Source organism: Aythya marila, assembly GCF_965140915.1.
Source record: "Aythya marila genome assembly, chromosome: 2".
In the NCBI taxonomy this organism is placed as follows: Eukaryota; Metazoa; Chordata; class Aves; order Anseriformes; family Anatidae; genus Aythya; species Aythya marila.
Genome location: NC_139043.1, coordinates 47,778,845 through 47,806,406, shown reverse-complemented (window position 1 = coordinate 47,806,406; position 27,562 = coordinate 47,778,845). Strand labels below are relative to the sequence as shown.

General features: G+C 41.5%; 1 protein-coding gene across 3 annotated transcripts in view; it reads left to right on the top strand.

Moving 5' to 3' along the window:
- The window catches only part of KCNG2 (potassium voltage-gated channel modifier subfamily G member 2), a 53,677-nt gene extending 28,868 nt beyond the window's left edge, over positions 1-24,809 (top strand). For 2 of the 3 annotated variants that reach the window (XM_082754752.1, XM_082754753.1), the window contains exons 2-3: positions 3,507-4,330; positions 23,260-24,809. In XM_082754752.1, the coding sequence (XP_082610878.1) occupies positions 3,587-4,330; positions 23,260-24,054 (1,539 nt within the window). In that variant the 5' untranslated portion in view covers positions 3,507-3,586 and the 3' untranslated portion in view covers positions 24,055-24,809. Of the gene's footprint in view, positions 1-2,103; positions 2,133-3,506; positions 4,331-23,259 lie in introns of those variants that run through there. The other variant, XM_082754754.1, reaches the window with a different exon arrangement.
- The last annotated feature ends 2,753 nt before the right edge of the window (positions 24,810-27,562 follow it).

The window sequence follows — 27,562 nt, the reverse complement described above, 5'->3', positions numbered from 1 at the left end:
AGCATTTTAAAATGATGAACAACAAATATAGAGCCAAATTCTGTCCTGTGTCACTGTACAGGAAGAGTATTACAGGCTCTGTTTTTTTTCTTGTCCTTCCTGCACCTATGTGTCTGATCGAATGGTAGGAATGGATGATAATGTACCATCATTTCTGGAACTATTGGTTTTTTAAGTTAATCTTAAATGGGATGCTTTCCAGTAGGCATGCAAAAACTATTTTAAGACCCAAATAATTTTGAAATAACCTTTAATATTCACTGAAGGTCATGGTACATTCCATGCATGTAAGATCAGAAACAAACTTTCTAGGGTTATTTTACTTCTTAGTATAGAGTTCAGATTGGGAGCCTGCATTAATGTCTTTTGTTTTTCTGTAGGGCAGTTACAGTGGCACAACAAGCTCTTTCATGCCATTCCACTGACATCTCAGCCCTGGTCTTGGGCAACCACTTCACAGAGGTGCCAAGAAGAAGAATAATACAACTTTATACACGTGCTTATCTTTTAGCTGAGATTTCCAAAACAATTGCTGCCAACTAATAATGTATACTGTTATGAATTATGGAATCTGGAGTGTTTGTCTTACAAAGAATGAGGACAAAAAATTTACTTTAGGAGCTGAACAGTCTAATGTCCAGAATCAGCCTATCAAACTAAACGCAGCAGCATCTGTAACTACTTCTAATATTACTTTCTGTTTATCTACTGATGATCCCAAAAAATAAAAATAAAAATGAATAGATACATCCTTAAGCTTTACATTTAATCAACATAACTTTATATTCACAACATAAAAAACTAACCATCTGTAAGCCCAAGATTTTGTAATAAAAAATATACTTCCAGATTTTCACATTGAATTAGCTGCTTCTTGGAAGAAGGAAGAAGCAGATATAAGGTTAGATTCAAAATAGTTCTGTGAAATGTATCTGATTCCTTTATGCAACGACTTGCTACATGAGGGAGAGGAGAAAAGCAAATCCTGGACTTGATGTCAAAACAACGTACATTACTTTTTAAATGTTGACTTGTGTAACAAGCAAGGCATGAAAACAGAAGCACAGTTCCCAGAGTAGCAGCAGTGAATATTTTATCTTACTGACAAAAAGAAACAAGAAAGTAAATTCTTAAGGCATACACTGTGCTTACAATGCGCTCTTATTGTGACAGTAATGGTATTTGCAGTCCCAGCTGCACTCAGGCCTGTGATATGAAAGCACCTGTTTCTCAGAGTGAATGTTGCTATCATTTACCCTTTACTGGCCCTTAGTGAGAGGAATGAGATTTGGTCTGTTTTTTGTGTCGGCACGTGTAAAGAAATCTCTGAAAAACCTTTTTTGCCCTAAATTAAACTGGAAACGTTTTGGCATCATTGGCTCTTCTTAAATTTTCTCAGTGCCAAAAAGTATCTTTTGGTGACTGAGCACCCTTTTTATATGTAAACCAGCCTTTTTCTGACTTCTTACGAATATACAACATAAATGCCTTTCTAAAATTTTATGTCTGTATCTGAAACACAGAAGTGGGAGTACCGCTGCAATTGCCATGATTCAGTTGGATGTGGTTGGTAGTATTTAGAGGGTGACTCATGGCCTTGAGTAGCAAACGTTCACCACTTCTTTTTGGAGATTGTTTTGATTAAGTCTAATGAACTCAGAGATAGTGAGTTGATTATGGATAAAGGAATATGCGTCTCTGGGAATGTGCTCTAATTTTTCTTGGCACCCTCTTGTTCAGTATCCTCTCCAGGCTGAGACATGAGACTCAAAGGGAATTAGAAAGATGTTGCTTATAAATTACGGAATTACAACCTCATGGTTACCATCTTGTCATCAGTAACATTAGACTATCCTTCATACTTCAACTTTTTCTCCTGTCCTTTGTCAGCTTGCAAGGTTTCTACATTCTCTTCTTAAAATCATTCACCATCATTGTATCCACTCTCTGTCCAAATCTTTCATGTGGAGTCTCAACACTCACACCAATTTCTTGTTTCCTACTTTGCATTTAAGCAATTGAGGAAATTTTAGGTGATTCACTAATGTAGTTACACGGTAGCAATTCAAGACATCCTAATACTGCTTTGGAGAGACAGCCATGGAGAACTTCGGTGGAAAACTCTGGAAAAGGTGAGGAAGCAACATAACAGGTGAAAAAATGTGTTCAAGAGTTCTGTGGATGATTATGTGGTAAAGGATGTGTAAGCAGAAAGCACAAACTGAATCCTGGAGTTACCATAATGCTTGATTGGGTAAGGCAGAGTGCAGCAGCATATTAGCCTACTTAGCTGTCTGAGCAAAACTTCTTGCAGCAAGAATTTTTCACCTCACATTAAAAAGCTGCAAACTTCCCTTTTGTCTTGTAGCCTGGCTAGAAAAGGAAGGTAAAATCCATTTCCCAGCCCCTTGCTTTCTGCCACCCCTTTCAGATCAGTGGAAAAATCCATCTGATTTCACCCTGGTTATTTGTTCATGAACATTTGTCAGGAAGAGGGCAGAGCAATCACTACCTTATACCTAACTCTATTAAACTGGGATCAGCTGGATTCTGCATTACCCAGAAATAAAAGCAATGAGCTGGTCGCTTCCAGCTCTGCTTTGTTCTGAGGTTCAGCTTCCCATTTCAGAGTTGCTGCTGGGCTGCAGGGTATTCTTTCTATCTCTATTAGTTAGTCTAACCACACCAGAATCTCCCAAGGCTACTGGAGTGATTTCTATTCCAGATTGCCACCTCTGACAGCCTCCACTCAGAGGCAGGATGTGCACCTCCCTGCAGGAGATTTCTTTAGACTGTATGGCAGTTACCTAGGCATGACAGCACAGCTTTTCTGCTTTTATCTACTGGTAGGTATGCCCAGTATAGCTTTTAATGCATTTTGATGGGACAACAGTAGCAAATGAATCTCAGTAGTACACACTTTGTGCTCAAGCACCCAAACTGGCTTGGGTGCTGGCTGCAAACTTGATTCTCAGCTCCAGCATATTCATTGCTATTAGTAGCTAAACTTGGCAAATTTAAAATAGCAGTTACCAGCATTACTGCAATCGCATTTCTGATGGTACTGTAGACATGCATTTTATCCTCACACTTCAGGCATTTTTGTGATGGGTATTTTAAATAGATGGGTCAAAATAATCAAAAAAGATTTGCAACTAAGTTCCTTCCTTAAGTTGCTAAAATGTAAATTCCCATTTATCTAAAAGCCCCATTTTCCTTTCCCTAGGCATCTGGGATAGAGCTTGAACCTGTAGAAGAGATTGCTGAAAATGTAACACACTTTTTTTTTTTTTTCCATTCATTCAATTACTAAACTATAGAAGTGTGGACATGGCTTTCAACCTTACTGCAGTTTAAGTTCTTACTCTTCAGCGGGCATAGGACGAATATGGTTCTAACATAATAGGGGGGAAAGTAATGTCATGGAGAAAAGTTTAATGAGATGAGGTTGTTTTTCACCTAGCAAAGTATTCATTTTGTTGTTGTTTAAAAATTCTGTTTCACAGACCAACTCTCCAATCAAGGACCAGATGCTCTTGTTTGAGTAGCCTCTACCTCCCTATGAACTCCATAAATGTATTAAGAAATGGCATTACTCACTGGAAATGCAGATCCTGCGTTCAGCTCCTACTCCTTCAATAACTTGGAAAGCTTGTGTGAAGTGCAAACCAAGAAAGGACTTTTCTACAAAAAGGCCAAACTTCTGCACCCTGGGGAAGACTTGTGCTGCTTAGCCCGCCTGGATGACCGGACCAGGTTTGTGATCATCAATGTAGGTGGCATTAAATACAAAATCCCATGGACCACCTTGGAGAACTGCCCCTTGACCAGGCTTGGGAAGCTAAAATCTTGCAACAATTATGATGAGATCATGAACATCTGTGATGACTATGATGTTAGCTGCAATGAATTTTTTTTTGACCGTAATCCTTGTGCCTTCAGGACAATCATGACTTTCCTGACAGCTGGGAAGCTGAGGCTGCTCAGGGAGATGTGTGCTCTTTCTTTTCAGGAGGAGCTTGTGTACTGGGGAATAGAAGAGGACCACCTGGAGTGGTGCTGTAAAAAGAGATTGCGACAGAAAGAGGAGGAGGCAGCTGAGGCCAGGCTGTATGAAGGGGAGATGGTATTTAGTGAAACTACGCAATGTGCCTTCCAGGACAATAGCCGACTGAGTTTGTGCATGAGAAAGCTCAGGGATATGGTGGAGAACCCCCACTCAGGGATCCCAGGAAAGATCTTTGCTTGTATTTCAATCTCTTTTGTTGCCATCACTGCAGTCAGCCTCTGTATCAGCACCATGCCAGATGTCAGAGAAGAAGAAGATCGGGTGAGTGCAGCTTTTCTCAGAGTAAAGTGTGTTTTGCGTTGTTGTCTCCTCATGGAAGGTGATAGGCAAAGTCGCTCTTGCAGGTATTGTATTCAGTATTTGCGATGTGGAGAGCTGGCCAGAGTTGAGCACAGCAAGCATTATGCACTTAATATTGAGGGAAGACGGGGCCAAGCTCTATCTTGCCAGCACATCTTTGCCAGTTTACACAAGTCGACAGCTTTATCTAACAGATTTGTTTACTGTTATCATGACAAGATGAAAAACTAGCTGTTGTGGTTATCAAAATTAGCCTTGCTTGGGAGTTAATGCTTTGAAGAGCATTCAGAGTTAAGAGCTAACAGATCAGTTTTCCTTAGAAGAAATTTAACGTACTCATTTTAATGAACCCTCAGTAACTCACTGTAAAAAACATATCTAACAATATTTTAATACTACAGGTGAGTTAAAGGGCAGGGAAGCTGAGGCAGAGATTTAACTGTAGAAACAGAGTAAATTTCCCAAGGATTTAGTGCTTTGTTTGTGCAGAAGTTCAGATTCCTAGAATTAACTGTATGTAGGCCAAAGAGGGTTCATGTGAAGACTGATAAAGGAGGACTTTCACAACTGAACTCAATGCATGCTGGAATGCAATCTAATGGGTTTGGAGTGGCAACTTTTAGCAGAGTTCATGGCCTCTTTAGTTTTATCCAGATCATAGAATAGAATCATAGAATCATGAAGGTTGGAAAAGAGCTCCAAGATCATCTGGTCCAACCATCACCCTACGAGCAATGTCACCCACTAAACTGTGTCCCTATGTGCCAGGTCCAACCTTTCCTTGAACACCCCCAGGGACAGTGACTTCACCACCTCCCTGGGCAACCCAATACCTCACTATTCTTTCTGAGAAGAAATGTCTCCTAATTTCCAACCTAAACTTCCCCTGGCACAACTTGAGGCCATTCCCTCTTGTCCTATCACTAGCTACCTGTGAGAAGAGGCCAACCTCCCAGCTCCCCACGCCTTCCTTTCAGATCCAAGCAAGATGCTAAAAGTTTGGGCTTCTTTTCTAGCCCAATGATCATTAAATGCATTTCTGAACTTCACCTCCCAAGACAGTACTTCATCCAGTCAAGTTCTGTCTACTAGTTGAATACTAAACTCACCTTAAAGCAGATCTCTTCTTGTGTGCCATCTCCTAGGTGCTGAATGGCTCATCACTCACTGCTATTAACAGAAAGAGAGTGGTCATTAACTGACAGAAGACATTTAGTGTTTTGTACTGTTGGAAGTAAAAGCATGCAGATGGAAAATGGGTCCAGCAATTCCACAGCGACTCACACTGCATTTGACTGAGTACTTTGTGTACAGTTAAACCAACCTTTGCTTGTATGCTTAGGTTAGATATCAACTGAGTTGTTTGATTTGAATCATTTAATAGCAGCAGTTCATGCCAAGAAAAAATAAAAATATTTATTATGTTGCTTAATGGTTGATTCATTATGACACCTTCGTTTTCAAGGCTTTTTATCATACAAAATTTGAGGATAGTAGCTAAACTGGGTAACAGGTAAAGCTATACTGTCCTAATAATTAAAAATAATAATAAAAATTTTATTTCTAAAATGTATGCCTTTTACTCTAATTAAACAATAGTGCTCCAGTATGCTAGAATTTTAGGCACAGGAGGGATATTTTACGGTTGAAAACTGAGATGTATTTTATATTTAGATGTTCCTTGCTTTAAATGAGAGCTGAACAATTGCTTTCAGAATACTCTGTTGGAGTTTAGGCTCCTTACATTTTTACCAATGATCAGAACATGAATAGGGACTATTCACTAATAAAATTTTTTGGGAGGAGAAGCGTAATAAGAGGGACAGAGCAAACATATGAGAGAAGCATGGAGTTCTTGGTAATCTGTGGCCATTAAAAGGAGCATATTTTCATACAAGCAGGTACAAAATTGTGCAATGAAAATGAAGGCAAACTTACTCTTGCAAAAGTGGGGAGCCTCTAAACAGGATGTAGAGGACCATCAATGAAATATAAGTTCCTTTTGCAGTATAAAATCAAAAGGGTTAATACAATCCTTGAATTTGCAAGCTTAGGCAGTAGCGATTAGAAGGTGAAAGATAATTTTGTGCCTCTGTGCAGCATAGGTGAGAGTGACACTAGCATACTGCAGTCAGTTCTCACATTAACGTTTTTAAATGTTTTGAAAAATGGAAGAGGATGAAAAAAACTATCAATATTAGACACCTAGAGAAAATGCCATACTGTAAGAAATTTGAACATTTTCATTTATTTAGATTATCAAAAGGAACGTTGTAGGGTGACTTGATTAATCAAAAAAGAGCCTTTTATTGGGGGAGGGAAGTATATAAACTACAAGACCTTTAAATTAAGAAGAGAAAGGATGTATGGTTAAAATCTGAATACTAGTAAATTCATATGGGAAACTTGGTGTCAATGTTCAATGCCACAGTGATAAATTACTGGGGCAGTATGAAGAGAATTATTGGATTTTGTATTTTTTGATATTTTGAGTTCTAAGCTCAGTGCCCTGCTGCAAGGTAGCCCTTGGCGAAACAAATTCTAATTCATTTAGATATAAATTACTGATTTCAGTTCAAGTTGCAAAGGTGAAATACTTGTGATATGAAGGAGATCAGAGTAAATGATCTGATGTTTTCTTATGCCCTTAAATTCCAAAAGCACAGACCTTCTGCAAATAAGCTTTGTTCTGTCCTTTCCACAGAGAAGGACTGTGGACAGACTGGAAGCTGTTATTTTTTTTTTTGAGATAAAAGTAATTCTGTAGCACAGAGCACAGGTGAGATATCACTTCTTACATAGCTTACTTCATGTCATGTTCCTGGCCTACTACTGAGTCAGAGCAAGTCAGCACTCTGAGTTGTAATTAGTCATTCCAGGAGTTATACACAATGACTGATTTTGGTCCTGCACAAGTGGATGTGAATACTTGTATAGATCTTTTCAGCCTCAGTAAAGCTGGGCAAGGAGTCAGGCATCTGCCCACGTGGAGTGGCTTGTCGGAGCAGAGACCTAAGTTACAGACTCCTTGTGTGTCATCTGTACATGGCTCAGCAAGGCAAAGCAGCTCCTCAAATAATAGGTGTGGAGAGAAGAGAGCTCATGTGAATTCAAAGGCATGTTAATCGTCCTGAGCTGTATCCTTTAGAACCTACTATAAAATTCGTACCCATGGGTAGCTCATTGGTCTGATTTTGCAGTCTCCTAACAAGCAGAAATGTGTCTGCATCTCTTCTGGCTAAGGAACAAAAACAAACAGTAAATATTATTTCAAGGACGTGCAGTACTCAGTGTGTACATTTTCCAGGCTGTCTGGCTGGAGTTATTGTTGTTATGATTCTGTGTCAGAGCTGTTGCGGTAGGTACTCTGATTAACAAGCAATGGTCTTTTCCCTGAGCTGGCATTTTCTAGAAGAGATTTATATGCCACCTATCTGTCCTGTTATTGCTGCAGGGAAAGAGAGGACTTTATAATGAACCAAGTGTGCTGGAGAGCAGTTTTTCATACCCTGATCTCTTAATATGATCTGAAGGGACCAGCTGTTACTACCAGTGATGTGTTGAAGAGGTGTAAGTAAATGTGGGATCTTAAAAGCCTTAATTACCAAGTATATGAGGAAATCATAAAATCATTAAGGTTGGAAAAGACCTCCAAGATCATCTGGTCCAACCGTCACCCTACCACCAATGTCACCCACTAAACCATGTCCCTAAGCACCATATCCAACCTTTCTTTGAACATCCCCAGGGATGGTGACTCCACCACCTCCCTGGGCAGCCCGTTCCAGTGCCTGACTACTCTTTCTGAGAAGAAATGTCTCCTCGTTTCCAACCCGAACCTCCCCTGGCGCGACTTGAGGCCATTCCCTCTATTCCTACCACTAGTTATCTGCAAGAAGAGGCTGACCCTCAGCTCCCCACACCTTCCTTTCAGGTAGTTGTAGAGATCAGTAAGGCCTCCCCTGAACCTCCTCTTCTCCAGACTAAATAACCCCAGTTCCCTCAGCTGCTCCTCACAGGACTTGTGTTCCAAGCCCTTCACCAGCTTCATAGTCCTTCTCTGGACACCTTCCAGGGCCTCGATGTCCTTCTTGTAGTGAGGGGCCCGAAGCTGAACACAGTACTCAAGATGCATTATTTTAGGTATCTGCTTATCTCTTTTAAAATACAGAAAAATAATCAATGATACATTTTGTTGTCTTTATTAGCTGATCCAGGTGTTCTAAATGACAGTGGCAATCCCTAGTGTCAAGAGTGGGAAAGGATAGTGTTCCCATGCACTGCAACCATCTTATCCTCATTAATGGTCACCCTGATTCATCACAAGTTTTACTCTTTTTGGAAATAGTATCAGATTTCAGGTGCTATACTACTATTAATAAAGCTGGCAGAATCAGATTCTAAACTACTTTTTACTTACCAAATTAGGACATACATTCTGTGATTTTTTTTATCATTTAGCTTTTGTTTACTAATTAAATCAAATAAATCCACCAATCCAGTGATGCACATGCTAACTGCTTCTGAAATTTGCAGGAAAGTGAAGTGGCTTAACCAAGTTGGGAATACATTACAGTAAAAGCTTTCAGAACACAGTAAGAGCTGAACATTAAGACATTAAGAGATTCATCTGAAAGCCAGGTGGTCATCATACTAGACTCTTCTTTTTTTTTCTTGGAGAAAAAAAGAAATTTCAACCCTTTCTATCTAAAGAAGAAAGCTTCTTTCTTTTGTTAGGCAATCTTCCTCATCACAAAAAAAAAAAAAAAAAAAAAAAAAAAAAAAAAAACACGGTGAACAAAGAGATTAACATCAGCCATTTTGTCCTGATTCACAAAAGCATTTGTAGGGCTGAGTCCCACTGAGCTCAATCATTTGTAGTGGTATTGTGTAAAAAGCAGGAGAAGAAAATCAGATGGAACTTCCTTCTTCACTATGCTTTCTAATGCATTGGGAAAAGCTAGGCTAATTAAAGATGCTCTGATAGGAAGTTACAGTTCAGTAACCTTCAGCTGAAGAACGTTACAACAAAGAGAGACTCATAAATAATGAAGTTAATAATAGCTCATAAAGAAGCCTGAAACTATTTAACCTTCTAAGCTTAATTTGCACACTGTGCTTCGACTTTCATGAGGAGTAGATAAATTTTGAATGTGTGTTTTAAACAAAGTTGTGACTAAAGACTGCGGTTTGCAAAGGTACATGACAAACCTAATTTCAGACAAGGTTAAGAGAGTCTTGCATAACGAGTCATCAGGAGAAGCTGTTGATGTGTGTACAGGCTGGATGAGCAGACAGTGAGATGCGTTGAAAACTGGTTGAATGGACAGGCCTAGGCTGGTGATCAGTGGTGCAAAGTTTGGTTGGAGGCCAGTCTGGTCAGGGATCGTGGTGAACACCAAGTTGAACATAAGCCAACTATGTGCCCATGCTGCCAAGAAGGCTAACGGTATCCCAGACTGCATAAGGCAAAGTATTGCCAGCAGGTTGAGGCAGGTCAACCTTCGCCTCTACTCAGTGTTGGCAATGTCAGCCCTGGAGTACTGTGTCCACTCCTGGGCTCCACAACTGAGTACAAGAGAGACATGGAGCTACTGGAGAGAGTCCAATGAATGGCCATAAAAATGATGAAGAGAGAGATGGGACTGTTCAGCCTAGTGAAGAAAAGGTTCAGAGGGAGTCTTATCAATGATACCTAAGGGATGGTACAAAGAGGAAGTAGGCAGGCTCTTTTCAGTGATGCCCAGTGACAGGACAAGAGGCAGTGGGCACAAAATGGAACACAGGAGGCTTTGTCTGAACATCAGATGACTTTACTGTGCAGGTGACTGAGCACTGGTACAGGTATTCCAGAGACCTAGTGGAGTCTCTCTCCTTGGAGATATTCAGAAGCCATCTGGACATGGTTCTGGGCAACGTGCTGTAGGTGGCTCTGCCTGAGCAAGGGAGTTGGACCAAATGACCTTGACCAGAGGTCCTTTCCAACCTCAACCATTCAGTGATTCTTTGATGATTAATGTTGATTTCTTTAGGTTTTTAGTCTAAATAGGTCATTAAATGAGGAAGAAATATAAGTATTTAGGGCCTCGGGGTGTCAGAAATGCCAACATTTTGTTGAATGAAAGATAGATACTACCTCATCTCAAAAGTCGTGTAGTTTGAGGTACTTCTAAATGGGGAAAACTGTTATTTTTACATTAAGTCATCCACTGATTTCAGTGAAAAAGTATTGTAGAGGATTTTAACTCAGCAGCATTTGTGTTGCATAGATCATTTGTTTTCATGAATGAAAATCTTAATAAAATTGTAGCTTGTGTTTTTCTTTTCTTTATGGAATAAACTGTTACAGGAATTACCACACAGTCAACATAAAATGCATATTTTTAAAAAATCCCATCTGGCATTACAGATAACTATTTACAGTATATAGGCACAAAGGGTGAGTTTTTATAAAAAGAATCTTAAGCAATTGAACTAACTTATTTCCCTAGGGATCATCTGAGAATGTTTTATACCATTTCCACAGCTCTGCTGCTTAAATGCAAAAACAATGAGCTTTGGCAATATCAGCAGTTAAGGCATCTAACTGTAAGTACATCATACTGATGTAGTCGTCTCCCATATTGCTAGGTTGCATTTTGTGTTCACTCTGGGCAGTCCACGCCACAGCTAGCTGGGGGGGAGGAATGGAGGGGACCAAATAACTTGCTAAGATTTGTGACCTGCCTTTTCTACAGCATTGTTGTCAATGAAGTTCCTGCAGACTCCTAAGATTCATGTTCAGTTTCACTTTCACACAGTACTCACAGCACTGCAGAGCTGTATGTGAACTATAATTGAAGCATTTCTTATTTTTTTTCCATCATAAACTTAAGGTACATTTTCTGTTCAGATGGTGCTTACATTAAAATGTTAACATAAACACCAAATTATAGGCTTTGAGATAATCCTTTACCCACCACTTTAGTCATCAGAAATAAGCAAAAGTTTGTTTCAATGTTTGCATGCTCCATCTATTTCATGTAGTTTGATCTCCTGTAGTTCAGTTAGATTGTGAATGCTTTTGGACAGAAAGCCTGAGTATGTTTGGAGACTTTATCATCACAAATAAAAATTGCATCTATAACGCTATTCAGATACAAGTGCACATTCATCATATGTCAGCCTCGGAGCTAGGTTTCTAAGTAAGAATTTTTTTAATTCCTATTTTCATCAATGAGACCATCTTAGTTCATACAAGATGCAGTCGCTGTATGATATCGTTACTATCTCAGACTGAGGAGTAGCTGCAAGTTTTCTCACAGTGCAAGTCTGAGTCATCGTGGTGTAGTCTCCCAGCTCCTATCTGACGGTCAGAGAAATTTGCTGTGCATGTTGCCTTTCAGGCAGCTGAAGGCTGACTGAAAGCAGTTGAAAATGATGTGGTTTGCTTCTGTGGATCACACACATACCTTTAAAATCAAGGAATTGAGGATCTCTCCACAATCTAAACTTTAAATGTTGAGTTATGTGGGTTGTTGGTTGTTTTTTTTTTTTGAGTTGTGTTCATCTTTTATCTAATTACCATGGAATGTGCAAATAAAAGACTAACAGCATGGTGTTCTCTGCAAATACGAAGATGTGGTGATAGTGGTGATAATGTCCTTTGGCCCCCAAAGATTCCCACAGGGAACTGTGCTTTGCCTGTGGTTCACCTGAATGGTACAGTCCTTAATGTAAAAGGAATATGTGTGTTAATCTTTCTTTTGTGGATCTGAATCTAAATCTGTATTGGTTATCTGCAGAGTGTTTCTCTGCACTGCTAGCTTGGGGATGAAGTAAAAATTGGGTAAGGCAAAATTCCTATTGACTTGTTCATAACTTTATGATGTACTAATGAACTCTGTCTACAAGGTATCTTCTCATGAATAAATAGCAGGCTTAGGTTTTCTTTTAAATATTGTATAAATATACTGCAATATAACATTAGTGATAAATAATTAAACAGCTAAGACGCTTCCATAAAAGCATTGGTAATTATGTCATGTTAACTTGTTTATGTTTTGTGCAATGTGTCTCACCCAGAAAATTATACTCATATTTAGTTTCTTTTAAATGTCTGTGGCTCCACTGCCATAAACATCAATACCTACCAGTGGGCTTGAATCATCTAGGTAAATCATCCAGGGAGTCTTTGAAGCAATCTCATGATAATAGTTGTGTTGTCTCCAGTCACATTTGTAAAATCAATGCAGCTACTCAGTATAGCCTGGATTGTAATATTGTCAGGGAACAGCATAGCTTCTTCACCCCATGGTTTGTGCCACTGCCTTTTGCAAGAGAGTTTGTGCTGTATGAGTATGTTTAATATTGTCCTAGTGTTTTTAAAGAGAGGAATCTTTCACTGATTTGTAACAAAAACAAGGTCTCTGTATTCATCTCAGATCTCCAGGGCATGTTGCTGTCCATCCCAGAGGTTTCAAATAAAAGAAAGCAACCAGAGTTTTGATTGGCTAGATCTCACAGAAGTAGGCTGAGGTAACGAGCTGACTGGGCTGTGTACTAAAGCATTTAACGTTATACTTAGATTTTCATTGCTTAACGTGTCATGACTAAGATGAAGTATAGACATTCTTGAAATTGAGGACTTTTTATAGTGTTCATGGAGACATTTAAGTTCAAGACAAATTAAGAGAGGAGTGAGTGGTATACAAATCAGAAAAAAAAAAAAAAAAAAAAAAAAAAGGTTAAAAATTTTACAATAGCTTTTTAACAAAGGCTTAAGAAAGGGCTGGAAGAAAACTACAAGGTTGATAGACTTTAAAAAGATAAGCATAATATTAGTTCCAAGTAAAACTATAAAAAATAATTCTGTTCAGAAGACGCCTCATTAGTCAAACAATATAATTTTATAAAGTTATGAAGTTTTCTGGAAAAAAATGACTTCTGGTGCAGGTACTTATACTTCTGTAAGATGTTTAAATCAGTGCCACATATCCTTTAATAAAAATGACATTTTTCAAAAACTTACCTCTAATATTAAATGTTTTACAAATTTCTATTAGATCTCAAAGTAGCAGAAAACTAACATCAGAAATCATCACCCAGTGACAGTGTATGTGGAAAGACATGAAACTGTTTCTAGTTTTGGTTCAGAGCTGCTTAGGTGTTTTGTTGATGGTTTGGTTCATCCTGAGCTGTGCTTGGAACAGAAATTCCAGCACCTTTCTGAAAAGTTCACACACACACACAGAGTTTCTGGGGGCAGAAGCTGTGGATATTTTCTCCAAGTCCCTAGCTAGCTGCCTTTGTACACGGCAGAATTTCTGCCTAATTAATTCTAAGGTAAGTCACACAGCTTCAGCATCACAGGAAACACCATTGCCTTGGGCAGAAAGAAGAAATGTAGAAGAGTGCAGGGCTTCACAGTGGTCAGATTCATCACGCAAAAAATTCACCCACTTCACAAATTCAGAAATACAGCTCAGGATGTTTTAATGCAAGGGCAATGCAGCAGCAGATTGCCAGCTGCAGCTGAGCCACTACACAGCAGGGGAGCAAATCTGCCCAGAGGCAAGACAGGCAAATCCTTCGCTTGTTTTCAGCTAATAGGATAAAGTGAAAGAGAGGGTTAAAAAAAACAGGTTTGGAAAAACATGTAAGAGGAAAAGAATAAGCTTGACTCTGTCCTTCATTCCTCCAAGTTGAAAAAACAGACACCCCCCAACTTCTATAGCAGGTTGCAGGATTGCAGGAACCAGTAAAACTAATTTGGGTCAGTAACATAGAACCAGCAGTGAGTGGGAGGCAGTAGGAGGAGAAAAGCCTATAAAATGGATTGAAAGAAAGGGAAAACTAGGGAAAATAAGAGGGAAAATAAGCTTTAAAATGCTTTAAAGAATCAGTTGTTCTCTTTAATCCAATTAGCAAGTTACAAAATGTGTGTGTGAGAGTGAGAATAAGAGTCTCTTTTAGTGTGTGAAGCAATCTTGAAAAGAAGAAAAGAATATGATGCTGGGCTTACAAGACTGAGAAGTGGGCCCACGTGTTAAACCACTAATGAGGTTCAACAAGTCTAAATGCGACGTGCTGCACTTGGGCCTGGGCAACCCCGGACATGAGCACAGGCTGGGAGAAGAACTCACTGAGAGCAGCCCTGCAGAGAAGGACTTGGGGGTTCTGGTGGATGAGAAGCTCAACACAAGCCAGCAGTGCTCGCTTGCAGCCCTGAAGGCCAACTGCATCCTGGGCTGCATCAACAAAGGGGTGGCCAGCAGGGGAAGGAGGTGATTGTACCCCTCTGCTCTGTCCTTGTGAAGCCCCACCTGGAGTGCTGCACCCAGGTCTGGGGGCCCCAGCACAAGAAGGCTGCGGAGCTGTTAGAGCAGGTCCAGAGGAGGGCCACAAAGATGACCAGAGGGCTGGTGTACCTCCTCCATGAAGAAAGGCTGAGAGAGCTGGGCCTGTTCAGCCTGGAGAAGAGAAGGCTGAGGGGGTGACCTCACTGCAGCCTTTCAGTACTTAAAGGGGACTTGTAAAAAAGATGGAGAACAACTCTTTGCTCAGTCAGATATTGACAGCATGAGGGGGAATGGTTTTAATCTAAAAGAGGGGATTTAGATAAGAGGTTAGGAGGAAATTCTTCACTCAGGAGGTGGTGAGGCACTGAAACAGGTTGCCCAGAGAGGTTGTGGATGCCTCATCCCTAGAGGTTTTCAAGACCGGGTTGGATGAGGTCCTGAGCAACCCCACCAACCAACTAGTGGGTGGTGTCCCTACCAATGGGAGGGGATTGGAACTGGATGATCTTTGAGGTCCCTTCCAACCCAAACTATTCTATGATTCTTAGGAAGCTCACAGTTGTAGAAATGGTAGATCTGTATCAAGGTAAAAAAAGAAGACCTGAAGGTCTGAAAAGACCTCTAAGATCATGTGGTCCAACCTTTTAAAAATCATCATTCTTTTATGTGTTGCTGTCGGTAATACTGGCAGTGGCACTGATAAACAAATCCTTTGCACTGAGCTCCCTGAGGTTAGGCTGGGCAAGCAATGCCTGGTCCAAGCACGACAGGCTTTGTGGGAGCCACGTACACACATTGCCCTTGCGTGCTTCCCACAGGGAGGATCTGCTGCAGAACAAAGCCGCTAGAAAGAAAGAGATATGGGCAGTGGCCTGTGAAATCTTGCTTTGAATGCTGTGGCAGCTCTTAAATTTCAGATATAGTATCTTATTCTCATGGACCTATGTCTACTTGTGTAGCTGTTAATCTTCAGGCAATTTCCAAAGGTCACTGAGAGATTATCAAATTGCCAAAGCAGAGCCCAGATACAGCTCACTGCTGTTTTGACTCAGAGTATCTGTTCACAAAAATGATGGCAAACAAGTTCTTGAACACAGAGGTCATAGGGCTCTGAATGTCATTACTAGCCCACTTACTGTCTTACACTGTCCTTTAGATTAATAACAATCACAGAATCACAGAACGGTTGAGGTTGGAAGGGACCTCTGGAGATCATCTGGTCCAACTCCTTTGTTCAAGCAGGGACACCAAGAGGTTGCTCATGACCATGTAGAGATAGCTTCTGAGGGAAGTGAGGGAAGTTTGAGTTATCCTGTTTGACTTTGTGCTGAAGAGGACTAGAGAACAATAATTAAGGGTTATGCAATAAAGAATTAAAGAATGAAAAGGATTAAGTCCTATTCTGTGGACTGAGATGGGGACTAAACATCCAGGCAGTCAATTAAGATTACAGTATTTTCAGCTAGTCCACATAAATCTGTGTGAGAACATTTGACCACACCATTAAACAGTGCTTCTCTTCATCCCTTTGTAATATTTACAGACAGCATCTGTGCCTCTTTTCTACCTTCATTTAATGGTGGCAAACAACTCAAATGCAATTAATTGTCTGTTTCTAAGGTAGTTTTTCCATTCTACTAATCATCCAAGTGACCTTGGGTTATTACTTTCTCAACTCATTCCAGTTTGAACCATCCTTCTTGAACATGAATGGTTCTTGAAGAAATCAAATCCTTCACTTACATCTTGCAATCTGTCAGTGAGCTCCACATACAAATGTTGTTTATTTCTTCTGAAGTAGTAGCGTAGCCCCTCTCTCCTCGTGAGTAGTGTGATCAGACTGAGAGATAGCAGCAGCTGGCTGCTGGGGCACATACCATTCCCTCAAGTCAGTCACAGAGTCTGAGGAGTTTTTAAGGTCTTAGATGTCTTTACATCCCCCCCAGCCTCTCCAGATGAGGTATTGCTCCATTACTGATAATCATCTGAAGAACAGGGAGGTTGATCATGTTCTATTTCATGGATATTTATGGTCTCTTTTATTCTTTACATACTTCTTCTTCCTTGGAGTTCACAGTTTTTGGTTGCTTTCCATAAACCACAGACAGATAACACTCTTTTCCCTCCAACAAATGCTGTTGCTTTTTGAGATGTGGGTTTTAAAAGTAGGTGCAGCTGTGAGGAAAACTGGTTGAGAAGAAGATGCTTATGAGAGGTTGTTCTGTGCACCTGTAGGACGAGTTATCTGCTTTCCATTCTTCCCAGAAATTCTTGTATCTTCCTCCAATATTCAGATACATACACCCAATCTGTGCAGTCAGAGTGCAGCTGTTAAGAGGTTTACAAGATTTTCAGGGAAAAAGGGTAAATGGGTCTCAAGGTTCAACATTTACAGCTTAGTAACATTTATGGCTGGCAGTTACCATAGTCTGTAGGCACCTCTTGTTCCTGTTGGTGTTCCATGGTTATTTGCAACTTCACCAGCAGATTAAAAGTTACGGGCTGAAAGGTATTGAAAAGTGGTGATTTGTGGCTGTGTTGTATTGGAGGTCAAAAGGAATTCAGAGAGAGAGCAGGTATAGCTCCTGCCCATCTCCTCTGTTCTCAATAAAGTTCTGTGGGAAAAAAAAAAAAAAAAAAAAAAAAAAAAAAAAAAAGCTATTTTATATCAGTAATACCACTGCAAACTGTTAGTGACAATCCTCCTCAATAAAGGCAAGACTTCTGTTATCTCTTCTAGCAGCTAGCTGAAGCACAAACTGAGCTCTAGCTCCAGATCAAAGCGTCTACAGCAAGAACTAGAGGGTTGTACTGTGGCCCCTTGGTGGCTTGACAAACAGATAACACTACTTTGAATTCACAGCCAGAGAGCTGTGAGGACAGACTGTGCAGCATCTGAATCATCTTTGCTCAGGAGCACAAGAAATGCTCAGAGCAGGCTGGCTGCCAGTTCAGGCTGACCTCAGTTTTAATGGCAGAAGTACTAAATTGCAGTAACTGAGTCTGTCAGTGGCCACCAGGAGAGGGGAGCATGCCTGTGACCAAGGAGGGGGGTTGCTCTGCCATTCCAGCACTCCAGTGGTGGGTCATGTAGCAGAAGTCGTACACCCATCCTTGCTGTGAAAATTGGCTGGGTACTTTTATCAGAAAATCGCTTTTCATCCCGAAATTGCTTTTCATCAGAAAATGCCAGTGGGAGCAGAACCTTTGTGTCTTCTTTGTGTGTATGCCTGGTAATGCTGCTGGCTTTGCTGGAGCTTCTGTCAGGAAAGGGTTCTTAGTTTCGGAGTGATGCTCAGGACCTTGACGCAGTAAGGCCGGGCCACGCTGGGACAGGGACAGGGGCAGGTTTCCACACTCGTGTTTCAGAGCAGCAGCTGGGTCTCTCATCAGCCAGGCAAGCACACTGATGATTAGGCCGCTGAAGTGTGTCTGGGGAGGGAAGGGGATGTGGGAAAGGTGTGTCTGTCCCCCAGACCTCTCTGCAGACAGTCAGTGAAGCGAGCAGCTCAGCCTCACACCCAAATCTGGCAAGAATTAGATAAAGCACCGGGCTGGGGGCTGTCTCACGCTTTGCAGCTATGGACAACCCTTGTATAAGGACCTTTGTCTGCAGGTCTCTGTGATGCTGATCTCCAGTGCTGAGACTGTCGTTCCACAGAATCTCTTATTTAAAAAATAACTTGATTTGTCATGCACAGAGCAGCATTCAAAAAACAAGACCCAAAATGCCCAAGTGTCAAAAGGCAAGTAAACAAGGATCCCAATAATGTTCTAGAAATGTCATGATTTTAAAGCTTATGTAAGGATTTTTTTATGCAATTCCTCTCATGGTTTTGTTGTTGTTGTTATTGTTTCCTTACCCTACAAACTGGACAGGGAAGGAAATCCTTCTCTATACGGGTAAAGGGGGTGGCACTGAAACTTCTTCCTTGAAAGTACTGTGGAGCTACTGAACATGCAAAAATGCATGCAAAACAACACAAGAGCTGGGATGGTTAAGAGATGATCTGGCTTTTGGCATCTTCTCATACCAGAGGGGGGAGATGGCATCAAAGCCTGTGAGAACCTAGAGAAAAGTCAAAATTTCTTCTCGGGAAATCAGAGGAAAAATCAGGGGAAATCAGACAAAACAAGGATCAAGAAGTCCCGTAACAATGTCTAGAATTTTTCTGAGTCACAGTCCAGGGAACGCCAGTGGAAGGAACCCCACAACCAAACCACAACATTTCTGAGGCGGATGAAACTTTTAGGCTATGTAGAGCAGTGAGTACAGTCGGGTTTGAACTCCAGTGACACCAGCTTTTCTTTATGTAATTTTCTCAGTAGTTCTTTTGGCAAAGAGAATCTGTCCCCAGAAGAAAGGCACTGCAGTTGGCTTTTTGACAGCAAATTTCTGTAAATCCTAGTGAAAGAGACTCACTTTAATTTGACTGCACAGAATTATTCACTAAGACATTCTGTCTTTTCTTTTTTTGTGTCCTGAGTTGACATTAGCACGTGTCCCCAAAATCCTGTGTAACTGCAGATGTATTTTTACTATACCACTGCTTTTTGTAATCAAAAGTCTAAGACATTATTTATTTAATGTTATGGTTACATATGTATTAAAAAATACATATGTTAGGTTTTTAGTATTAAAAAAAAAAAAGTGTAATGGGAGTGTCATTTGTGATTGCTGTTCATTTATTTTTTTGTTGTTGTTTAGACCCCTAAATGACAAGAAGAAATCAAACTGTTGTGAAAACTAAAAAAACTTTTTTTTTTTATCTGTGGCCCATCTTTATAAAACTAGGTATGAAAATGTAACCATAAAAATGTATCAGTTAGATTACCAGACAAAGAAATATGGTTAGTCAGAGTGAGAGCTAGCTAAGAGCTTTTTTACTTTGAAAAAGTAAAAAGCAATATGTAGTTGTTGATATATGTGTTTATAGCTATGATATAACTTCATCTTTTTATGAGAACATGCAGCATTGATACGGATCTGTTTTGGGCAGGACACTATCCAATTCTGTTAGGACTTGTTTTTCCTATATTCCAATGGCTGGTTCATTCTTGGTTGCCCTTTTTCCCATGTGTGTGTTTCTGTACTTTTCTATTTGTTTTCTTGAGTAGAAAAAAAAAAATCAAAAACCTAAGCACAGTTACAGCATCTGGATGGACTCTTAAACACATTGTTAAAAAAAATTAGAATGAGAATATTTGCTGTTTTTTTACAATGTTGTTATCAAGGGGAAAAATCTGCAAGCAAAAGCAGCTGCAGCCAAAAGAAGCAAAGTGCAAGGAGCATGAAACATGCGTTCGTTGTTTCTGTTTGTGATTTCATCTGAAGATTGTAACAGGTCATGCCTAGATGTAATTGAAACATGGTCCAGAGAAGGGGAAGACATTTAATTAATGCAAAAAGGCCTGTGGCAGGTTAATTGACACACAGGTCTGCTTTCTAAGACCTGCTCAAACCCTCTTATCCTCAGGACAGTTTTTGGACAGAGCTGGGTTTGTTTAGATTGCAATAGGTTAATAACGATACGGAGAAGGAGTAATACTTTGCTGAAGATAATTATGCATCAGCTAAAAAAGGGGATTGTTTCATCCCATTAAAGTGAGCTCCGTGTATCAGAGCATTATCGCTCCTCTCTACTGAAAGTAAACATCGCAGCATTTGCAATGTCAGCTGCAGAAAGTGGGAAGAGTGGGGAAAAGCCAGAGCCCCCCATCAGTTCCGGATGGAGTACATTTCGGCTCTTCATTACAGTGATGGGTAAAGATGCTGGTTTAATTCTGCTGAATTGGATGGCCCAAACTCCGGATACAGCCAAGCGTTTCATGCTGAGCTGAGTGCAGCTTGCCAGGCTGCTCCTGCGCTTGCTTTTTTGATGTAGTTCTGCAGGAGACTGGAGGCATAAATAGCAAAGCTGTGGATTTGTGAATCTACCCAGGATAAACATGTCACAATGTAGGAAGGCAGACAGAGTCTTATGGAAGACATCTCCTCTGGTATTCCATTAATGGAGAACAATGTTCACTCCTCTTTGCTCCTATACCAAAATTCATAGACAGAATTACTTGGGAATGTTGCCTTCCCTTCTGCACCACGTGGGATGGAATACTAGACACCAAGTTAACTATTAAATATCTTAACATCTTCATAGGTTTATTCCAAGGCTGAATTATCCATAGGCTTCACTGACCTTCCTTAAACTTTTAATGGCATGGAAAACACATAAAAATAAAGACCACTTCTTGTCAGATAGGTCTGTTAAAGCAGGCTACATTTTAGTCTCCTTGCATGGTGGTCCAGGTAGTGATCTACCATTCAGAGAAAGGAAATGTGCACATTGGTGGGTTTTTGTTTTGTTTTGTTTTGTTTCCTTCTTGTCTTTTCTGCTGCTTCACTTTAGCCAGGATTATTCTTCTGTAGGTTTTCTTCAGAAAGCCTCAGTTTGATCCTTTTGTGTAAGAGCAAGGATAGTGTCAAGAGCTGCAAATCGCCTGCAACCATTGCCCTTAGGAGTGAGAGCAAGCATATCCTGATAAACTAGATTTGTGCAGTGGGATGAAAGCTTCTTTGTTCGTTACCTAATGGAAGAAGAACCTCCTAACTTAATTATGACGTGAGAGGAGCCCCTAAAAACAGCGTTTTGTCCCATGTGTTATGTCTGTGACAAAAATACTTATGACCATATTAGTGTAGTGAGGCAGATACAAATTCTAGTCTTCATACCTATCAAAATTAGAGAGGAAGTTGATTACAGGCTGAGCTACTACATCAGGAAAACCAGATTCTCTCCTCCCTGTGATATGCTTAAGATCTTGGCAGGGCAGCAATTTCAATGGGACAAGTAATTAATTTTCTTTCCATACCAGAATGCCCTCCGGGAGACAATGGGAGGTACATGTACATCATGCCAATAGGAAGCTGATTTAAAAACAGCTTGAAGTACAAAGCGCTGCAGCCTTTCTTGGTGTTTTATACAAGGATCACAAAAGCAGGATCTGAGGATTCCTATCTTAAATGTGAAAGGGGAAGAACACCTCAGCACTTTGGATAATATCTTGGGGTAGCAGGGCTTTTGTATTTGAAATGTGTATCCAGTTACTCCCTCGCAAGTTGGGGAATGCTGTAGTTAGCGACTGAAGAAAAATCTGTTACTTTTTTTGCTGTTATGTTTAACAACAAGAATAACAGAATGTATAAACACTTAGAGAAGTGATGAAAGTAGGATGTGTCACTGTGCAGTAAAAATTTCCTCAGCTCTGTCTCACAGAAGACACCTATGGTGAGCGTGTGGGCAGAAGTTGTTTATAGATGTGCCAGGTTCTGAGATTGGCCATTGGTGAAACAGGCCTCTCCCACTGACACAGCCTCACAGCCCTTTAATGAGATTTTATCGCTATGATTTAGCATAGGCAAGCAGAACGATGTTTTACATTCATACCTAATAGCTGGTGTGTTCAGTGGGAGTTACATATCCCTCCAGTGTGGATGTATTCCTGCATGGTTACAAGAGTTTTCATGAACTCTTCCAAGCCAAACTGATTCACCAAATAAATATACACTTCCCATAAATAAATATACACTTCCCTTCCGCTCAAAGCCACCAGTGTATTAACACTTTTATGTGAGCATTTAGAGAGAAAACAGCGCTAGCCCTATAATTGTCCACATCAAAATCTATTTAAAGAAGCTGGTTATTATTCAGCTGGAGTTACCAGCAGTGAAGTAGAGGAGAATTGCCACAGTATTTCTGCTGTTGAATTAACAATCAAAGAACAGTCATCATCACCATTATTGTTTGTTTCTGTTCACATGTTCCAGATGCTCGTTTACAGGCTTTGTAAGGAAAGAAGTAAGGTTCTGTTGATTTTCCACTCATTGAGCCTGGGGCACTTTTTTTTCCAGTGCTTTTCTACCTCAGAAAGCTTGTGGGGTCATCATGGTCATTGGTTGTTATAGGTTAGGTAATTTTAAATGGTCCGTGGAGCTCCTCCTCTTTTTCTTTTAGAAATACCTACATTTGTCAGTACTTCCTATGAGCTTTTGGCTATAGGGCTAGTGGGTTAATAAATGCTCACTGGCGTTTCAAAAACATTTGTATTCTGTGAATAACAGATTGTAGGTGACTCCAACCACACAACATAAAAAGCTGTGGGTGTTTATCAGCCATTTATAAGCAATTTATCATTCATCAGGAGGGGATGGTGCAATCTTCCATTTATTAAGGTCTGTGAATCATGTACTAATCCTTTCTGCAGAATGTTAAAGGCTTGCTCAGAAATGAGACGTGAGACGCTGGCTTTTCAGCAGGGGCTGTCCGACTGGCAGCTGATAACATCACAGCAAATTCTTGGCAGCCCTGGGACACTCCAGAACATTGTTAACCTGTCCTGCAGCCAAGCACACAGTTAGTTGCTCTGTTTTTCAGTCATTCATTCCAACTGCTCTTAGCAGTAATGATTTTACTTTGGTAGCTAGCGATTTGTATCGATGTAACATGCTATTGGTACTTGCCTTCAAGAACTCCTACTTGGTGTTTCTTTGGTTTGCTCTCTGGCTAAATCTTTTTCTTCCCCCCTTTTTGTTTTTCCTGCTCCTCTTTTCCCCAGGGTGAATGTTCACAGAAGTGCTACAACATCTTTGTGCTGGAGACAGTGTGCGTGGCTTGGTTTTCGTTTGAGTTCCTCCTGCGATCCATCCAGGCAGAGAACAAGTGTGCTTTCCTGAAAACCCCACTCAACATCATCGACATCCTGGCTATCCTGCCTTTCTATATCTCTCTCATTGTGGATATGGTCTCTACAAAAAACAGCAGCAAGCCTGGCGGAGGAGCAGGGAACAAGTACCTGGAACGAGTGGGCCTGGTGCTGCGCTTCCTGCGGGCTCTGCGCATCCTCTACGTGATGCGATTAGCGCGGCACTCGCTGGGGCTGCAGACCCTGGGGCTCACCGTGCGCCGGTGCACGAGGGAGTTTGGGCTCCTCCTGCTCTTCCTTTGTGTTGCCATGGCCCTCTTCTCGCCACTGGTATATCTGGCTGAGAGCGAACTGGGAGCCAAGCAAGAATTCACAAGTGTCCCCACCAGTTACTGGTGGGCTGTCATCTCCATGACCACTGTTGGCTACGGGGACATGGTGCCTCGTAGCATCCCTGGACAAGTGGTAGCCCTAAGCAGTATCCTGAGCGGTATTTTACTGATGGCCTTCCCGGTCACCTCCATCTTTCATACCTTTTCCCGTTCCTACAGTGAGCTGAAGGAGCAGCAGCAACGAGCAGCAAGCAGGCAGATGCGCCAGCTAGAAGAGAGCACCAAGCTCACAGGTGGTGACAGTGTTGCATCCCCACTAGATGCTGCCAGGGAGGTGGGTCAGCCAGCGGTGGACCAGGAAGCCAAAAGAAGTTAATTCTCAACAGTTAAAGTGAGTTGGCAGTACAAGAAGCAGTAGACATGAGGTGGAGGATCAATTCTGCAATCAGAACCGCCTGAATTGCATAAATTAGGGGCAGACACACACAAGATTTTCCCCAAAGACCAACTTTTGATCTTAAGGGCCTACTGAAAAGCGTCCCTAGGAACTCTACCAAGTTCGGCTCTGCTCCATCACTATTTGTAGGGCATTTCTTTTCTATTGAGCAACTGGTTTTGGCAACCTCAAGGAGCAGCTGTTGAATGCAGCCAGACAGGAGGATATATTGAAGCACCAAGAGTCCACACCGGGGTGCTGTTTGGTGGGGCAGTGAACGTGTCGCCTCCTCCCTGCTCTGCGACACCGTGCTCGACATGCCGAGTGAGGGGTTTCCCCTGGTGTGCTCCATGCACAGGGAGTTCGTTTTGGCAGCTCCACGGAGGAACATGAATCTCAGACAAGCAAAGGGATGAGGGGGAGAGAAGGGCAGAAATAACTCTTCGGCTTTCACAGGGGCTTGGTTTTGTCTGTCTTACAAATCAGGCACTGCCAGCTGCCAGCTCCAACGTGTGCTCTAGCTCAGTACGCGCTATTTAGTAAATATGCATATTTACCACAGTGAGCTTTGTATCTTAGCCCCATGACAGAAATATACATAGAAAATCTTCCCGACTGTTGTACTGAATGTTGAATTGTTGGTTTTCTTTTTTTTTCTTACAGTTGAATATAAGAAATACTTTTACAATTCACAACATTTCTCCATTTTCTTTTAATGCTTTCCATCTCCCATACATCAAAACCACGTTTAACAGAAGAATAAACCTCAAATACGTCCTGCCCAAGAAGGGGAAGGTGATGTTATACCGGCAATGACTCCCAGTTCTGCATACTCTTCCTCAGTGACTGCAGTCAGGACCAGTTCAAATTGAGTAAAGTCAATGAGACTCCTCCAGTGGCCTAAGCTGCAGCATAGCAGCTGTGAGCTACGTTAGGAGTAGGCTTTTTTCCCCACTACTAAGAAAAAGATGATCCTGTCATCTAAAAATCAATATTATTGTTCTGTCTGTTCCCCCCGGCTCTCAAAAAAAAAAAAAAAAAAAAACTTGTCAGTTGAAAGGGAAAATGAGTATGGTGTCATCTGCATGTTGTTTACTGCTGCTCGTCTCATGAGCTTTCCAGTCCTCTAATGGAGGGAGCCATGTAGCTGGTCTAAGTCAGTGCACTGTGTGCATTTTTAAGTATTCCTAGAAGTGGGATACTTCAGGAGACAGCAGGAAACAGGGCACAAATGCCTCTTGTACCTACAGCTCCATTGGTATTAGCAGAGCTGTAGGACCAACCCCGTGGTATCGTCCTTCATATTCACCTCATACCAGGAAGGGAACAAAATATTAAAGGTGGGTTTGTTGGTTTTTTGGTTGCTTTTTTTGCCTCAGCTTATAGCACCAACCCTACACTAGCAGAGTTCTGTATTAAGCCATTCCTTATAGGAATGGAGCAAGGGGGGAAAAAAAGGTTACACTTGATTTTAATAAAAATGGGAAGCTGTGTTGCAGAACAAGTGCCTCTAGTGATGCTTACAAGTTGCATTACGGGGGGAAGGTGATGTTTCTCTGTGCTGGCATGTGCCTGATGGAGTCAGCAGACAAGACACACACACATACGCACACACATGCAGCCTCTGCTCGGGACAGCCACAAATGCATTTTGCAGGGAGGGGAGGGCTTGATTCCCTCTCAATGCCACCTGCCTAAGGAAGGGAGCTTCGTGTGCCTGTTTCTGGGGACGGGAGCAGGGCTGTGGAGGCACGTGGCTATGGGAGGCTCCCAGCATCAGGGCTGCAGGACACACTCTGGGCTTCGTGCTTGCAGCCACCAGAGCTGCAGCCCTGGCACTGCTCCCTTGCTGCCGCAGCAGAGGGTGCCTCAGGGAAGCACAGCCATGCCAGACACCCCCGAGCACTGCTGTGAGATGTGAAGGAAGCACACTGAGCCCAGGCACTCAGCAGGCTGTATCTGGGTCTCCAGTCCCCTGGCTGCACTGAGTTACAAACAAACTCAGGGCTGTGCCACCAGTCACAGCCTGCTGCCACACGGAGCTCGCTTTCGTGTGCCAGGCGAGGAGGGTGATGGATGCCACCTGTGCTGACTCAGACTCCTGGCAAACCAATACCAGCGTTAGGTTGCTGTGACTCACTGAGAGACTTGAATTTATTTTTTCTTAAATCCTGACACAGGAGTTTCTTGCATCAAGGCTTGTTAAGGTTTAACACTGAGGTTCAGCATTGCGGCTGGGTAAATCCAGCAAAGCGAAGAACGTGGGTGGGCAAGGCATGGCACGGCGATGAGGGGGGGACAGCGCATTTTATGATGTCTTGGTGTGCATTCAGGTGAAAGCCTTCCATGGTACTTATGTCCCATGCACATCCCCTTCAGTTCAGAGCTAAATCTCTGGTGTGAATGCAGTGAGCAGCGGCCCCTCAAAGGGTGCAGAACACATCTCCTCAGGGGGGTAGGGCCCATGAACTTTCATCAGTACTAGTTTACTCCTAACAGCTTACTCACCTTAAAGCAGACATCCTTGCAGAATGAAGAGCTTCACGCTTGCAGTGCTAGCAAATAAGCTTTAATTAATGCCTCCCATGGTCCTACAGCGTGAAAAAACTACCCTGAGACAGCTAACTGCAGCTCTGCAGCTGTGCAGCAAAAGTTGACACCCATTATTGCTGCGGTCCATCAAGTTGCTATTGTCCTACAACAGCGAGTTCTTTGTATTTTCAAAAGGCACATAATTAATTCCAGCACACACGGATTTTTAATAAAGTGACAAAACCCACTCATCATGTTTGTTAGTCGAGGTCTGACTTTTAATAAAGTTTCATTTTATCTATTGAGATGACAGATGAGGAGACAAATATAAACCAGGAACCTTTTAAACAAATTATTTTTGGAAGCTGTATAAAGTTCTGGTGCACACATTGCCAGACATGAAAGATACCCAGAGGACAGTGAGTTCCCCCCAGCATAGCTGTTATTATGAGTGATGGCTATTACTTTTGATCAATAGCTGGAGAATTGTTGGTTTTGTGTGTGGTTGTTTTCCTTGACATGGCACATGAATGATTTAGGGCCATTTATCACTAACTAGAAAAAATGCTGTGCTAGTGCCTGCATGCATGCCAGTGCCAGTAGATAGCTATATATACTTCTTGTGAAGCACAATCTAACACTTCATGGTTGCAGCACATTCTCTTTGCATCAAAGAAAAAAAAAATGTCCTCTCTGGCATGGGACTGAGATGTCTGAGAGCTAAAAATGTGGTAACACGCTTGTAAAGGGACAGTGTTAGAGGGAGTGGCACAAAGTCAGGCACAATTCCTGCTACTGGTATGGCACGTGTACAGCCATCTTCCACCTCAGAGCAACCTTAATTAAGAAAAATTACTATCATAAGAAAACCATGACAGTCAAAACACTCAGTGGTCACCCAAACAAAGGTTGCTGTC